Here is a 17,886-nt window from a genome sequence, read left to right as displayed (position 1 = left end):
AAGAATCTTCTGTGATCAAGATTGAAAGCCACAGAAATCTATGGTTATAAACATAAGTACTTAGAAGATAAGATAATATAACCATTTAGCATGATAACAATAGAATGTTCTCCCTATGCCATGGTCTTTTGAATAGGCATGAATTTCCCTCCTATGAATAATCATACCCTCTTGTGGCCTCTAGGGTAACTGCACTCTTTACATACCCCCCACACACACACACACATATAGACCACACTAAGTAAAACAAAATATAAAATCCAAGAGATAAATTCACTTGTGTGAGCCTTAGCTTCCAAAATCATTTATGCCTCATGAGGTTACCTGGAGGATTAAGCAGTCTAAAATACGCATATTTACACTGGAACTTGAACTCAGAGCAGCAAGAATAAATCAAAGGGTGGAGATTTGCTCCACGATAGAGTGCTTATCTGCAATGAACAAACCCCAATTTCAATTTTAGCATTGCAAAAAATGAAGAATAAAGATGAATTGTAGGTGGTTTTTACCCTTTGTTTAAAAACCAAATAATCATAACTATTTGAAAATTTATGATTTGCTACTAAATTGAATTGTTGTATAAAACAGATGTATGGAGAAATGTTTAATTCCTCATTAGTTTTCCTTTAAGTTTGATGTTATAACTGCTGAAATAGAAAGCTTGATATTTCTGGTGAGTTATTTGGTTATTCTGTTATTACTGCATTGTACATTAATGCTCATTGTACATTAATGCTAATTTCTATAGACACTTCTTGAAGGTTGCTGTGGTGAAGAGGTTATCCACATCAGTGAGCATGGAGAGTTCAAGCTGGATGTCGAGTCTCATGCTATAATCCAAGATGTTAACCTGTTGCAGGAACTGTTGCTCGACTGGAAGATATGGAATAAGGCAGAGGCATGTTATGTGCACTTTTATTTCATCTGTGTGTTGTGGTAAAGTACATATAGCATCCAGTTTGTTTATCCCGATCACATTAAGTATGTTGTCCAGAAGCATTATTTGTATGTAAATGTTATACAGCCATTACCAATATTTATCTCCATAGTTTTTTTCATATTATAAAAACAAAACTCTATATCCATCAAACCTCTTTGCCTCTCCTCCTGGTTTTCACAACTACCATGGTATTTTGTGGTCTGTGATACTCTTAAGTATCTCATAGAAATGGAATCATGCAGTATTTGTTTCTTTATAATTAGACTAGTATAATGCCCTCAGGATTCATCCAGGATTATTGTTCTTGTGAGGTTGAGGAATATTCCAGTGTGAGTATATGATATGGTGTCTCACCCTCCAAAGGACATTTAAATATAATCACCTAAATAAATGTTTTGAAGGACATGAAGTTGGAAGGAGGGGTGAGGTACATTTGGAAGGAGTTATGGGAGGAGTATGAACATGATCAAAATGCATTGAATGCATGTATGAAATTATTAAAGAATTAATAAAAATTTCAAAACAATTACTAATTATTTTAGAGGAGAGGATGTTTTTGTTTCTTCAGTGTAATGTTAATTATAAATGTAAATCTAGAGGTTTGTTCCCTGTGTGGAGTTTTGAACTGCCTAAGGTAATGATGAGCTAAAAGGAATAAATTTTAAGACTTTCTTGCTTCAACCCCAACAAATTTAATATGCACAGTGTCAAGGAGTTATGTTTCAAGTCTTCTAAGAGGTCCACAGCATGTTTTCCATAACTGTGTGCTAATTGGTGCATGTTTATTTTCTCAGCAAGGTGTGTGGGAGACTCTGCTAGCAGCTCTGGAAGTCCTCATCCGGGCAGAGCACCACCAGCAGCAGTTTAATATTAAGCAGTTGCTCAACGCCCATGTAGTTCATCACTTCCTACTGACTTGTCAGGTTTTACAGGTACTTTTCATGTAGCTTCTCTGCAGAGATGTCTCCTGCAGTTGCTTCTGTTTAATAACCTACTGTTGTGCACATCAAGATTTCACAAGCCTGTTAATGGGAATATTTTTCTGTCTTTTGTCTTACCTGCTCTGCAAGCCTGTTTTCTTTCAGCTCTTGCCTCCTGATCTTTACACTGTAATCTTCTCTATTTCAAACTACAAAAGAACAACTAGTAAATTTCTGCATGTTTCTTTGTGTTGAAATATAGTAATTTTGTCGTTTCCTGAATACCAACATACAGTGATCCCTAACTTATTATATAGTTTGTAACTAACAACTTATACATATGTATGCTTTTAATAAATACAACTTACTGTAGGTCTATTTTATATGTTAATTAGCAACATGCAACTATATCCAAAATGTTATGTTAAAAAGTGACAGTGGCTTACATTCTATGCCTGTGCTGTGATCTGCATTTACAATGTCCTTTTTTATCTGCTTGGTTAGTATAGTGGACTATTTTCAAAGCTTTTATTTTTGATTTTAATGTTTGAAGCATCCATTGGTTGGTCATTTCAAGTGAGATAAGTCCAGATAAGGTGGGATCTATGGGAACTTATTTCATGAGGCTAGTGCCTTTGCTTCTGTAGCCTGACACCTTCACAGTATAGTTGGGTTAAAATCCAAATACGATGACATGCCAGCCTCTTAGGTCACTAAACTCCTGGTATTTTTTCCTCCTCTAGCCACAAATGAGAGGTCTCCCTTCCTCTGGCACATGATCTTCCTTTTTTGATCCTGTTGTGTTCATTTGGCCCACATGTACTTATTCCTGGGGCTTCTAATTTTTACACTTTTGCATCTCCTTAAACTCGCTCCTGAAAAGAAGCCTGCCCTGATTTTTTTTTTTCATCTTAATTGGCCAATTCTGCTTTATACATTTGTTCTCACTGTATATATATATAGTGTGGTTTTATGTTGTTCATGATATTACAGTTTATTTCCCTCTGTAACTCTTCTGAAGGTCAGACATGGGGTTTTTGCTGCTGCTGCTGCTAACCACACTCTGACCTCTGTATCAGGAACACATGAGCACTAAATGAATACTTGTTATAAAAAAGCATCATATGTACCTTTCCAGGTACATATAACATTAGGTTATTGTCTTTGATTTCTTAGCTTGCTGAATATTTTACATATCATTTGTGCTTCCTTTTTCCTCTAAATTTGTTTATCCATTTTCAAATTTATTATCAATTTGCAGTAATTGAATGACCATGTGATAGTCAGCCTTTTCAATATATTTTCCTCTTCCATAATTGTTATGCAAAATGCTTTTAAAACTCAGGTACCAATTCCTTTTTCTGAAAGGTCTTTTTTTGAAATTTTCATTCATAAAATCTGTTCATTACATTTTATTAAACATGAATCATATGTAAAGAAATGAACTTGGTCTTTGCATTTACAATATCTCAGTGTCTTTGTGGCATTTTGGAAAGAGAAATGAATTAGAAGCACAATGAATATGAGACAGAGTATAGTGTACAGACCCTGAGCTAAGGTGATAAAGTGAGGGTGTAAAGTAGGAAGCAAGTATGAAGAAAATTAAAAAGATATCATTACTAAGGCTAGTTCTGTTTCAGTAGAGTTGTCAGGAGTCTATATATTATATTATATTATATTGTTATATACACATATATTTGAAAATACTAAAAACTGTGAGGATGAAAGATTGATAGCATCAAAAAAGTGGCCAAATTTTATTTTTCATCATACTGCCTACATCTGGGCTTTCAGCAGGGCACTCAGTGGCAGTGGTTGTGAACCTACAGGGACAAGATAGCACTCCCAGGTAAGCAGCCTAGCTAGGATGTAATGAAGGCTGAGAATGTTTTGCCTTGGGAATATCCATTCTCCAATATGAAGACAGGAAATAGTAGCTATAAAAAGAGTAACCAAAGAGAAGAACCTGGAAAGTCAGGAGAGTGAAAGCTGGGGTGAGCAAAGGACAAAGAGATAGCACAAGGAGCCGTGTGATGAAAAAAAGCTCATTGATGATACAAGGGAGAGAAGGGAGGGTAAAAGAGGCATGATTAAAAGAAAGTCAGGTGACTATAGCAGAAATGCGCTCTGAGTTAGAAGTGAGGAGGTGTAATTTCTTGTTTTGGTCAGGACAGTTGAGAGACTTTAACAGGTTTTCTTCTTAAATCTGAGCTAGTTGGATGACTAAATTATCTCAGAATTAACAACTCTCTTTTAAGTATTCTGATTCAGGAGTATATCAGAGTAAATGAAGTGAGAGTTTGTATTGTATTTGGACATAGGGAGACAGAAGACAGAGCAGTTTTATATTCTGTGCCCTTAATCAGGAGGTTAATTACTAGCCTCTGGGAAGATGGAGTTGAAGGACATAAACAAGTTATGTCAGCCTCTATTTTTAGTAATGCAAGACATCCTACCAAGTTCTATAATCTAAGTTATTGATAGTAAAGCACAAAGATGCTCGGGGCCTGAGTTTGGGTTATAGTTAAACAATTATTTGTTTCTTTGTGTGGTTCATGCTAGTTAAATAACTACTTTAAGCCCATATTCTAGAAGTGAAAGATAAGACCACTGTAAAAAACATTGTGAGAAAGAACTTTGTAAGCCAGGGCACAGTATAGCACTATAACTAATTTGCTCTATTGCAAGAGGCACTTCCAGATGTAGTAAACATAGTGGAGTCATAGTACTAAGAGTGATGCTAGTATTTAAAAAAGTAAGTTTCATGCACTTAAAAAAAAATCAGTTTGGAACATTTCCAATTTTGGTATTATAGGTCTTCATCTATGAAGTCTGTCAAGATACCCTCCCCCAGTCTGAAAACCTGAAATCTGAAGCTGTTCTTCCAGCTTTTTAAATTACAAGATGGTACCCTGCATAGGACTTAGTGTCTGAGGCAATGTTCTAGGAGATTATGTCATTTAATTCTTAAAATGATCTTATGCACTAGCATTAGCATTATTCATATACACAAAGATAGCATGGCAATGTTAATCTAAGTGTAGGGCCACATTGCACACTTGGACACTTTAGCTTTTGAGTCTAGGTTTGTGAGTTTGGCAGTGTAACTTGGCTTAGTTAACTAAATTAAAAGGGCTAGAATTAAATCACCATCACTTTTAATGAATTTTTAATGGCAAGAATATTTGAGTTGAGAAGTAGTGCCTCAATTTAATGGTAAATATATTCATACTAGAGTAGTAAAACAACAAAATTCTATCTTAAAAATAATAGCAATGAGATGATTTTGCAGGTAGGGTGCTTGCCATGTAGGGCTGATGACATGAATTTTATCCCCAGAACCCACATAAGAGTAGAAGGAGAGAACTATCCATAAAACAATCTTCTGACCTCTACATGTGCACTCCCAACACACTAATAATAGTAATGATAATTATTATTTTTAAAAGATCATCTTGTTTAAATGAAAAATATTTGTTGATAGTTCTCTAAATATAAAAGATGTTTTGGCTTTTATTTTTTCAGGAACACAGAGAAGGGCAACTTACATCCTTGCCCCGAGAGGTTTGTAAATCATTTGTGAAAATCATTGCTGAAGTCCTTGGATCTCCTCCAGACTTGGAATTATTGACAGTTATTTTCAATTTCCTGTTAGCAGTACACCCTCCTACTAATACTTATGTGTGCCACAACCCCACAAACTTCTACTTCTCTTTGCACATAGGTAAGTATGGTCATTGTTGGATCCTACCTGTTTCCATTGTGTTTTTTCTGCTGATACACATTTGTTTTGATATTGAGTCGTTTCTCTGTGCTGGAAATGGGGATAGAAGGCAGTGAGTTACAGGATAAACCAAACTGGCCTCTGCCTCAAGAGAGCTTCAATACTAAGAGGAGGAAAGAGTCATATATTGAGAAAAGAATAACTAATGGTAGGTAACCTAACCAGCTTTTTTAAAACTAGGGAGATAAAATATAAGAAAGTAAGCAAGGGTGAAACTATGAGAGAAATAGGTAATGAATCTAAAATGGAAATTTGGTTGTAAAACCATTTAGAAAATGTAATAAATAAAATGAATGGTCATCAATAAAACGTCAAATGAAATTAGATAGCATGACTTCATGTTAGGTTACCACAGTTAGCGAGTAAAGTACTGTACAAGATTCTAGAATCAAAACAGTTCAAAGATTAGTAAAATGTTTGCTTAAGAGGCTTATGTCTGGTAGCAGGGACAGAGAAATGAACAGATAGTTATACTAGGCTTGTGGACAGCACAGAGATATGGAAGCCATTATTTATGTGTATATGTTGTTTGTTTTTTTTTTTTTTTTTTTTTGGTAGTATAGAACAGGGGCTAGGGGACTGAGGGATATTTCCTATAGGAGAAGATATTTGCTTAGAGTCTAATAGAAATAAGAAAAGAGCAATGGGAAGGGTATTCCAGGCAAAAACTGACAAGGAACCTAGAGGTTGATGTTGCTAAAATATAAGAAACACAATGTAAGCCTGGCGGTGGTGGCTCACAACTTTAATCCCAGCACTCAGGAGGCAGAGGCAGGTGGATCTCTGTGAGTTCGAGGCCAGCCTGGTCTACAGAGCTAGTTCTAGGACAGAGAAGCCCTGTTTTGAAAAAACAGAAAGGAAGGAAAGAAGGAAGGAAAGAAGGAAGGAAGGAAGGAAGAAAGAAAGAAAGAAAGGAAAGAACACAATGTATTGATGTATTGGTTGGTTTTCTGTCAACTTGACATAAGCTAGAGTCATCAGAAAGGAAGGAGCCTCAATTGAGAAAATGTCTCTGTAAGATTCTACTGTAGGCAGCAACAGAGTGGGGCAGCAGAATATCCTGTTTTAGGCAAGGCTGGGTCAATTTCTCAATTAATGATTGATGGGGGAAGGCCCTTTGTGGGTGGTACTAGCCCATGGCTGGTGGCCCTGGATTCTATTAAGAAAGCAGACTAAGCAAGCCATGTAAGGCAGGTCAGTAATCAGTACCTTTCCATCATCTCTGCATCAGCTCCTGCCTCCAGGTTCCTGCCCTACTTGATTTCTTGTTCTGATTTCCTTTGGTAATGAACAGTAATACGGATGTATAAAGTGAATAAGCCCTTTCCTTTCTAAGTTGCTTTGGTTATGGTGTTTCATCACAGCAATAATAAACCTAACTAAGACCCACAATTAGAGAAAGGAATGAAAGACATGGAGGTTCTTGAAAACAAGAAACTTGATATTTATCTAAAGTATTAAGACAACAGAGAGCCTCTGGGGTATGTTAAGTCTTGCCAATATTTGTCAGAATTCCAGTACTCTGAAAATCTTGGGATTGACAAGACATCTACCAGTTATGACCTAGAAAGCTATGATACTGATCCAGTGGGGTGATGACTGAATGGAGAAATGATCAAGCCTAAAAACTGGGAGAACCTAGTGACTGACTTGACATGGGTGAAGGACAGCAGGTGCATAGGTAGTTCCAACGCTCAACAGGGGATGAGTGGGAAATTCTTCCACAATATCAAGAGAACAAACATAAGTTGTCAGTAAGAGTAGAAAGGTAGTGTAGTTGTGTGTTTATGATACATTTAAAAAGTCAAGGTGGAAAATTTCAAAGTATGAAGCTAAAAAGGATGATTTAACTGAAAGATTACTTTAGGATTCATATCATACAATGAAGGGGATTTATAAAAACATAGGAAAAAAAGGTTGGGGAAGTGTGTCAGTGGCTAAGAACACTTGCTGCTCTTCCAGAGGACCCAAGTTCAGTTTCTAGCACCCACTACAGCCTATTACTCTAGCTCCTGAGGATCAGATACCTTCTTCTAACCTTTACAGGCACCAGGTAAACATGTGGCAGGCACATATACATACACATAAATTAAAATATAAATCTAATATACAGGCATATGACACAGTCCTTACTCAAGGAATAAACCAGTAAACAGTCTATTTGGAGTTCAAAGAATATGGAAGTTAATGTGGGCTATGATAATTAACAGCCACAAAATCCATAGGAAGAAAAAAAGTAGAGTGAATCCTTACATACTACATTTGACAGTAGGAAGCAGGTCTTAATTGTTTCTATTTGAACATCTTTTTGCCAAATTCATATTTAATTATTTCTTAAAAGTTATTTTTGTTTTATCATATTTTAAATTTTTGCTGTCTCAAAACTATTTTGAATTCCAGATGGCAAAATCTTTCAGGAGAAAGTGCAGTCAATCATGTACCTGCGGCATTCTAGCAGTGGAGGGCAATCTTTTCCCAGTCCTGGATTTCTGGTAATAAGTCCAGCTGCCTTTACTGCATCACCTTCTGAAGGTAATAATAACAAAGATTAAACTACAGATCATCTTACTTCAGTTAAGAAATTGTGCATGCTATAGCAATATAATATAACCTGATATTCAGCCAGACTATGTTTAGTACATTAGTACATTTTGTGTACACATACACACACACATACACCAACAGAAAGACAGATATCAGATGTATATATACATATACTCCCTCTCTCTCTCTCTCTCTCTCTCTCTCTCTCTCACACACACACACACACACACACACACGCACGCACATACACACACACGACATGGGAGTGAGAGGGGAATGTGGGAAAAGGGACCTAGAAGGAATTGCAGGGGTTGGGGGTGAGATTTAGCAAAAATAAAATTAAAAATCCATTTTCACAACCTCTGATATCATTATTTTACACTCAAACAACATACCTAGAGCAGGTCTTTGGATGATACCAAAATACATAAGGCTAAGGCTAATACTATCTCACCATTGCATTATATGCCCTCTTACCATAGTCATTTATATTTCATTAAGTTTCTGGTTTGCTTTCCAATTTAACTCAAAGAATATTGGTTGTCTTGTTCTCCCTTTTGCCAGACAGCTCACTTGTTAGGTTCACTGTCCCCTCTATTGGTATATTTCTGCAATATGGTCTAATTATGAAAGCTTATAAGTATTTCTAGAACCTTATTGCTCTGCCTTGTTCTATCTGTGAGGTTAATTTTCAGTTGCCTGAATCATTCTACCTACTTTCAGATGTAGTTGTACTCTCATTTTTTTCTAGGTCTTTTAAATAGAATTTTTAAAGCAGTTTTGACCCTTCATCTAGAAAGAATATCCTCTGGGAATTTCTAGTATCTAGAAGAGGAGGCAGTCATCCTTTTGAACCACTCTAACAACCTCCTATTTCTGGCTTCTGTGACACTGCCCCAGTTCCCTGTGCTGCTACTTGAATTAGTTAAGCCTAGTTCCCCTTAGCCAGAAACTGCAGCAGTTTCCTTGATGCTATCTTCAGTGTCCTAGCCTGTGGTTGTTGACTTAAAAACCTCAGCTGTGGCTCCCAGCCAGCCAGCTTCACAGCCAAAAACTAGAGCGAGCTTTAAATGTTTGCTCCACCATTACTTGTGTGCTCAGGATTAATTCCATTTCTTTATCTATAGAATGAGTACTTAACTCTTTAGCTTATAGTAATTTCCTATCTTTGTAATTACTTTTAATAAACTATCCCTGTTTTCATAGAAAACACAATTTGTGTAATTTCCTGGTTATGAATTGGCCCTACTTGTTTCCATTCCCCAACATCTGTCTTCTTCATGGCTCTTATTGTCAGGACAGCCTCATCTTCTTCTGTAGCTTTACTACAAACAACTATTAAAGTCACAGAGGCAAAGTAGAGCTATGGGAAAGGAGGATAAGATGTATAGGTGTTAATTTACAATCATGTTTATTTCCCAAAACATTCCAGTTATTCTCTAGTTCATTTTATAGTAATTTATTATAATATTTTGAGACTGATGCGCTGCCTACTATGCTAAGAGGGCCTTATTAAGACCATGTTTTATTTAATTTCATCTAGTATTTTGTAGGAATTGTGTTTTTAAAAATTGTATCAGTCTGAAGCATTTTCAATTTAGTTATACCCCATTTTTTTTCTTTTGCTGGAGTTTTTGACAATTTTTTGACAACTTTAGCCTGCCAGCCAAAATCAAGAATTACTAGGAATGAGTTCCAAGCATAGTTCATTCAGGAGCTATTTATTCTTTCATACTTACAAACTTGAACATGCATACAATCTCCTGATTATCTCACTCAAACACTGTGTACCCGTTTCCTTTATTCTGAAAGAGTGGGGGGTAGGCCTGAGCATGAGAATGTGAATTCTTAGCTGTTGGACTGGTGCTGCTGTTCCATTGTTGAAGTTCATGGCCAAATGTTGAGAAATCTGTGCTTATAGCATATGCTCTTGTCCTAAAGGAATTTTCTGGTTTCCTGAACTTAGTGTCATTAAATTGGAGAGCCATGAAGAAGAGAGATGATTACCTCTCATTAGTAAGTACTGTAGAAATAAAAGGGAAAGAAGAAAATAGTCTGAGGGCCACTTTTGTAATGACAAGTATTATCTTTTATTAAGCACCTATTACAGTCCAGGCATATCACACATGACCTCTCTTCATACTTAAAACACTTTGCAGAGTAGATATCCTGAACTCTCATCATACATTTGCAGAAACTACCACTTACGTAGTAATTAAGTGATTTACCTATGGCTACTGAACAAAACTTTTATTTGAATCAGTCATGTCTTATTGCAAAGCCTGAACTCTTTCCATTTTGTCATGTTGTACCCTGTGACTCTTGGCCTAAGTAAATTAAATTTCACTTTGATTCACTGCAGTTGAACCCATTAGTCCTAATGACTTCAAGCCATGCCATCAATATTGTATTTTATTAAAGAAACAGGAAAAGACATGTTTTTGAAAGCTTAATAAAATGTAGTTAAAAGAAAAATAGTTTTGGCATGTATGACTTTTAAGTATTTTTGGCTAAAAAAAAATTGTCCTTAATGCAGGTGGTCTCTTTCATGGTTGTGACTTACATTACAGAAGAAAAGTGATGCTATTTAATAGATTTTTATTTAATAGATTTTTAAGTACTATTTTTCTGTCTACACTTACCAGGAACCAGTTCTTCCAATATCATTCCACAGAGGATGGCTGCCCAAATGGTTCGATCTAGAAGTCTGCCAGCATTTCCTACCTTTACACCACTAATGCAAGCACCAAAACTGGCTGGAAGTTTGGGCTATAGTATTGACAAGTTACGAAATGTTTCAGATGCCCACCCAGAGAAACGAAATCCTTTAGGGAGTCCCTACACACTGAAAACAAGCAAAGAGGAAGCATTCATCAGTAGCTGTGAGTCTGCAAAAACTGTTTGTGAAATGGAGGTACTTCTTGCAGCCCAGGCCTCTGCCAGTGTGGTCTCCAGAGGAACACTAGGGGTTCCCACGGCCAGAGTAGATCACAGAGACTTGGGAACTGAGCCCAGATCAGATGATGACAGTCCTGTGGATGAGTCCTATCCACGTCGACCTGATAATCTCAAGGGACTGGCCTCATTCCAGCGAAGCCACAGCACTATTGCAAGCCTTGGACTTGCATTTCCCTCTCAAAATGGATCTGCAGCTGCTAGCAGATGGCCGAGTCTTGTTGATAGGAATGCTGATGATTGGGAAAACTTTACCTTTTCTCCTGCTTATGAGGCAAACTACAACAAAGCTGCAAGCGCTCACAGGTACTCATGTTTTCTTGCCTCAGAATCCCTGCACTAGAAATGTCTTCATTATGCTATTTCTGACCGTATTACATTAATACCAGGCCAAAAGATGCCTTCTCATTTATTCATTGTTAGATAATACTGAATTCTATATTCACCCAAAAGCCAAGTAACTAAGAAAAATATCTTTTGTGGTTTATTAGAAAAGTATTTGGTTCAGAGAAATCATCAGATTGATGTTGCTAGATCATGTCTGGGGTCCTGAGTGATGAAATTTTCTGTGATAGTGAAATGTTCACCTATGAGACATTTGAAATGCATCTCATCCAAGATCCACCCTATACTCTCTATCCTGTCCTTTCATGTTCTTTCTCTGGTTTTTGTTTTTATCCACCAAGTCCGATTTGTGCTGCCAATATACTCATGAGTATGTTGGCATTCACTAGAGAGTGGTCAGACTACCAGGGCCACACCTTTTAAAAAAAAACAAAAACAAACAAACAAACAAAAAAAAAAAAAACCTGACCCTTCCTCCCTCCATCCCTCAGAAGCCATCAGCTGCCCATAGATGCTCAGAGATGAAGACTCATAAGCTCCTTCTCTCTCTGGGCTGTTGACTTAGCCTGATGTTATAAAGGAGGACCTGGATTTTTAACTCCAAATAGTTTAAGTAGCACATGTGTCAGTGACACCTGCATTGTAGTATACTATGTATTGGGGTGAGGGTGGGGATGTCTACCTTAAAAGACAGTAGTAAGCTTCATTAATCGTGCATAAATTAGGAAACATTTTTAGGTCAGGCGTTGGTGGTGCATGCCTTTAATCCCAGCACGTGGGAAGGCAAAAGCAGGCAGATCTCTGTGAGTTTGAGACCAGCATGGTCTACAAGAGCTAGTTCCACTACAGCTTTCAAGGCTACACAGAGAAACCCTGTCTGGAAAAACAAAACAAAACAAAAAACAAAACAAAAGGAAGGAAAGAAGGAGGGAGGGAGGAAGGAAGGAAGGAAAAGAAACATTTTAAAACTTTCTGAGCATTTGTTTTGCATGTTAAAGTTGCTGCTCTAAGGTACTCATGTGGATTTCTTTCTGATGCTATTAGTAAGACTTTTCTGGTTTCTGTCACAGTGTCGCTGAAGACTGTTTGATACCTATCTGCTGTGGATTATATGAACTCTTAAGTGGAGTTCTTCTTATCCTGCCTGATGCTATGCTTGAAGATGTGATGGACAGGATCATTCAAGCAGATACTCTTCTAGTCCTTGTTAACCACCCATCACCTGCTATCCAGCAAGGAGTAATTAAAGTAAGGGCACAAACTATATAAGTGTACTTTCATCAGGAAAATAAGTATATATGTAAATTTAAATTGTTTAGTATATGTTAAGACTTAAAGCTTATTTTATATTTAAGAAGAGTGAACTGTTGTGGTTAGAGCAATGGCTTAGTAGTTAAGAGCACTGGGCTACTCTGACAGAGGACCCAGGTTCAATTCTCAGCACCCACACAGTGTCTCACAACCAACTGTAACTTCAATTCTAGGCACCTGGTACTCTGTGGGTACCAGGAACACAAGCAGTGTATTGATATACATGCAGACAAGACACCCATATACATAAAGAAATTAAAATAATAAAAATTAATAAAAATTATAATCCATACTTTTATTATTTCACACTGGCATCTTGTATGTAGTGTTCAGTTCAATCTTAACTCTTTCTTGTACATTAATTTATATCAGTTTACCAATAAATTCATTTATCTTAATAGTAAGTCCACTTTTATAAAAATTATTATGATTGTGTAGTTTATGGTAAAGCTTTCCTGCAGTGTAGTACCAACTTTTGAACATTTAAGGCTCAGTTCAGCTGTCTCCTTTTAAAAGATGCTTTCCCTGATTACCATATAAGAATTTCTTCCCTCTGGCTATACTCTTTGTGTGTGTGTGTGTGTGTGTGTGTGTGTGTGTGTGTGTGTGTGTGTGTAAGAGAGAGAGAGCCTCTTTTTCTTCCTACTTGTGTACTCGTTTTTAATCTCTAATGCTGATATAATCTGTGAGCATCAACATTTTTTCATATGTATTACAAACTAAGTATAATGTGAATAAATGAATGTTCAATATGAGTGGCTTCCTTTAGAAAACAAATATTGAAATGCTCTTGTAAAGATTCTCATTTTCTTTAGTTTGTCTGGATGTGGATGTTGTTAATTTCTTGCAGTTCCAGTATAAAACTTCTATGTTGAATATAAAGCATAATAATGTAAGTCCATATATTCGGTACATTTATTTATACTAGGAAAAAGTCATTGGCCCATAAAGTATGATGTCAGGAATTCTGTGATGAAGTGTGCAGTAGCAGTGCTGATAAAGAGGAATGGGAGCATGAGGAAAGCAAATCAGTATAATGAGAAAGTAAAGAAGTATTCATGCCAATAGTGCATTTTAATACTTGGCTTCTAAGCTTAATAAGGTCTTTAAGGAGGATGTGTGTTTGTGGAAAAGTCATCTGTCACCACTGTGAGGTACTGACTGAAAAAGAGGGAGAAGAGCAAGTGTTCTGCCACAGACAGCACAGCCTTTGGAGGGGAAATGACTGTGACAGTGAATTATGAAGAAAACTCAGAAACTCATGCCCTGGAATTATACAAGTCAAAGGACACAGATTTAAGAGGCTTTGAAAGAGACAAACTTTCATATTTACATTAGGGATCAGGAATAGAAAAGCCAAGAGGATGTTTTGCCTTGAAATCTAGGGGGACAGTTCTGTGGTCGATCCAAATTAAGAAATGTAGGAAAGTGGGTTTAGAAGGAAAAGTAATTATAATTGAGTTTTACATATGTTGCATTTAAGAAGTTAGAAAATGAGGGCTAGCAAGACACTTAGTGCCAAGCCCAACAACATGAGTTTGAGCCCCAGGACCTACAGAGTAAGAGTGAACCAACTAACATGTTATTTTCTGACTTCTACATGTGCACCATGACACACACCTCTACCTCTCCCATAAAAAGTAAGTAAATAAATGTAAAAAAAAATCTATGAATACACACACACACACACATGTAATTTCTGAGGTTTCTATTAAAAAGAAGTGAAGGAGGGTGAGGAGGGGGGGAAAGGTTTTAAAATGGTGTAAAAATCAGCCTTTTGCTCAGATCTCTCAAGAAATATAGAAATAGAGGTCTAGGTCTATGTGCATGTGCATGTGCACAGATAGGAAGAAAAAAAACCAATGCATTGGTTTCTTTTCATTTGAATTAAACATAATATTCTACTTACACTCAACCATGGCTCCTGAGATACTAGGTCCTTTGCTTAGCTACAGGACATCCTCAAAGGAGTATGAAATCCCCAAGAAAATGTAACCACTAGCATCCCACAATGGCCAGTTGATTTCTCTATGCAAGTGATATGGTTTTTAGCTTTTTCTACATGTGACTATGTATATGAATAACAGCTAATAACTTAAAATTACAAGACTATTGTAAATAGTCTGGTTTGTATATATTAAATCTTAACATCTAAATGGTCTTAATTTTTTCTTCAGCTGTTACATGCATATATTAACAGAGCATCCAAAGAACAGAAGGACAGGTTTCTGAAGAACCGTGGCTTTTCTTTACTAGCAAACCAGTTATATCTTCATCAGGGAACTCAGGAATTGTTGGAGTGTTTCACTGAAATGTTCTTTGGTCGACGCATTGGCCTGGATGAAGAGTGAGTTCTCTCTACCATAACTAAGGATCTTTTGTCTTAAATATAAAATTAGGTGATTCTTTTGGGTCACCAGAAAAAAAATCTGGTGAAATCATTTTCCAGGGAATCAATTTATTATTTTATATATGACAATCTTTCTAATATAACTTCTTTCTTAGTATTTTATTCACTAGTTAAAAACTGGAAACAAATAACTGCAGAAGAAAATGAAAGTGACAGAAGGTTTTGCTACCACAAAATAGAAGTGGCCCCTGTAATCAATGACATATTTGTGACCCATACAGGATTTCTTCAGTTCCCTCAGAGTCCTCCCTTAGAATTTCTGGATTGCTCAGATTTGACTTTGGTGAAATGCTTAAAGACTAGCAATACATGCAAAGATAAAAGAAAAAATCCACTGAAACTAAAAGTTTGGCACAAATTTATTTAACTGTGATAGGGAAAAACATATACTTCTTCAATGTAGTAGGCAAATTCAGACCTTGGGGAACTTAAATTATTTATTGTGATCATTTTATGTATGTGTGCATATTGCTGGAGATCAAACCTAGGACTTTACACATACCAGGCAAGTGCTGTACCCCTGAGCTATAGCCCAGCCATGGTAATTTTTGTAGTAGTTTTCATTTGCATGAACTTTTTATTTTGTTTGTTTTTAGAACAGTTCTGCATGATATTATTTTATTCTCACAATACTTTTGTAAGGAAAGCTAGACAGACATCATCTCACATATTTGTAAGATAAGGAAAATACACAAAATACTTAGAATTCTACTGCACCACAGAGACAAGTGACATTAGGTCAGGGGTTTATTCATTTGTGCTAAGCTATTTTTACTAGCTAACCATTACTAAGATAGTTTGTAAACTAATAATTTTTCCTTTACACTTGTTTGGCTCCATACAGCAGATGTTCTTTGAATACAAGATTGTCAGTGGATGAATTCAAATAAATCCATTGAAGCTATGAAATTGTATGTGTATTTCACCTGAGTATTTATGCATTTATCTCAGGTTTTACCTTATTAGAAATTATAATCTTTTTAAAATTAAGAATGCTTATTCCCAGTGATTTTTTTTTTTGATAAAATCAAGTTTTAAAAACAGCTTTGTGGTTTCAAGTATTTTTTCCTAGTTTGTGACTGGCTGCTCCTAACATAATAAGACTCTTTCCTTTGTCTTATTTATTACAGATTTGATCTGGACGAGGTGAAACACATGGAACTTTTCCAGAAGTGGTCTGTCATTCCAGTGCTGGGACTGATAGAGAACTCTCTGTATGACAATGTACTCTTGCATAATGCTCTCTTACTTCTTCTTCAAGTTTTAAACTCTTGTTCTAAGGTAGCAGACATGTTGTTGGATAATGGTCTACTCTATGTGTTATGTAATACGGTAGCAGCCCTGAATGGATTAGAAAAGAAGTAAGTTTATTAAATTGTATCTGATAAGTAAAATTTAAATTACATCTAATTAAAATTACATCTGATAAGATCATTAGAAGGGGAAATAGTTAATAGGTTACCTTAGTTGATTTTTTTTCTTTCCCACAAAATTAAATTAACTTGGAAATGGCATGTTTTCAATAATATTTGGTTAAGAATAGGATGTTTATATGACGCGGTTTTAGGGATTTAGAATTGAAGACATTAAGTTTTCTCTTAGATAATGTTTATCAATCATCCATTGCAGTCTCTGTAGTTCAACCCCCCACCGGAATAAATTAGATAGAGTTACAGTAACTCACTGATCCACATTCTGCTCTGGAATAGCAGAGGACTTGTCTCATCTCAGTGAACCCACTTGATTTGTCACTGCTACTGTGATAATAGGAACTGTTAGCACTGCTAGTACAAACTAACTTCTAAAAGTCAAAAGTACACTTACAAAGGGCTGCCTGCCAGAAGAGTAAGAGCTTTGAAAAGGAAATTCTTAATTAGACTTTGTATTTTTGGTGTCTCCACATCTGATATAGTTTACCATTTTAATAACATAATATTAAAATATGAATCTTTAGGTGCATCATCTTATTGTACACCAAAGCACTAAATGTCCATATTTTTGAAGAATATAGAGCATATCTGTACCCAGTTATTGTTGGGGCAAAGTTCATCTTTCCCTGGACACTTATTATATGTAAGGTTCATGTGCTTGTGCATGTGAAAGGTAGAAACACAAAGTATTGTAGTTCCTCAGCATACTTAGTCTTGATTGCAGTGCAGGGCATAAAATTGGTAAAAACTGGGAAGTACCTATAGTTTTGTTCTAAAAGTAGTTTTTCCTAAACATAAATTATACTGATAGTCCCTATGTGATACTGTTTCTATTAATTGGCCCTAAGAAAGTTGTATTTCTAGCCTTTACTTAATTTGAAAAAACTATATATAGAAAAGTGTTTGGTCTTGGTGTCATATACCTGAGTAGATCATCAAGGTTAAACTTGTGGGCAGAATGATTCATATTTATTATATGTTTACAAGTGATTAATATACATTAAAGCTTATTACCTGTAATTCAAATTCAATATAAGTTTAAACATATAGTCCTCAAAACAACTTTAATTTATACAATTGAAATGCAAAGAGGTTAATTAATTTATTCAAATTCCCTAGCCCTCAGTATTGTTACCATACCCTAACTTTCACCCTTCATGTAGGCTGTGTGAGTGTTCCCTTGGTATCTTGTGTTAATCATTGTCTGCTGTGCACTCTTGTCTAATTATCTGCAGGACTGTATTTTT

General features: G+C 36.0%; 1 protein-coding gene across 1 annotated transcript in view; it reads left to right on the top strand.

Annotated features, from left to right (window-relative positions):
• Lyst (lysosomal trafficking regulator) overlaps window positions 1-17,886 on the top strand; it is a 171,278-nt gene that overhangs the window by 83,327 nt on the left and 70,065 nt on the right. Inside the window, exons 19-26 of the mRNA XM_051194746.1 lie at window positions 749-898; window positions 1,735-1,872; window positions 5,386-5,584; window positions 8,045-8,176; window positions 10,834-11,449; window positions 12,559-12,736; window positions 14,977-15,146; window positions 16,340-16,570. Coding sequence (XP_051050703.1) covers window positions 749-898; window positions 1,735-1,872; window positions 5,386-5,584; window positions 8,045-8,176; window positions 10,834-11,449; window positions 12,559-12,736; window positions 14,977-15,146; window positions 16,340-16,570 — 1,814 coding nt within the window. The remainder of the gene's footprint in view (window positions 1-748; window positions 899-1,734; window positions 1,873-5,385; window positions 5,585-8,044; window positions 8,177-10,833; window positions 11,450-12,558; window positions 12,737-14,976; window positions 15,147-16,339; window positions 16,571-17,886) is intronic.

This window comes from Phodopus roborovskii, unplaced genomic scaffold (assembly GCF_943737965.1).
Source record: "Phodopus roborovskii unplaced genomic scaffold, PHOROB, whole genome shotgun sequence".
Classification (NCBI taxonomy): domain Eukaryota; kingdom Metazoa; phylum Chordata; class Mammalia; order Rodentia; family Cricetidae; genus Phodopus; species Phodopus roborovskii.
The sequence above is the reverse complement of the archived record's forward strand: the minus strand, read 5'-3'. Positions and strand labels throughout refer to the sequence as shown.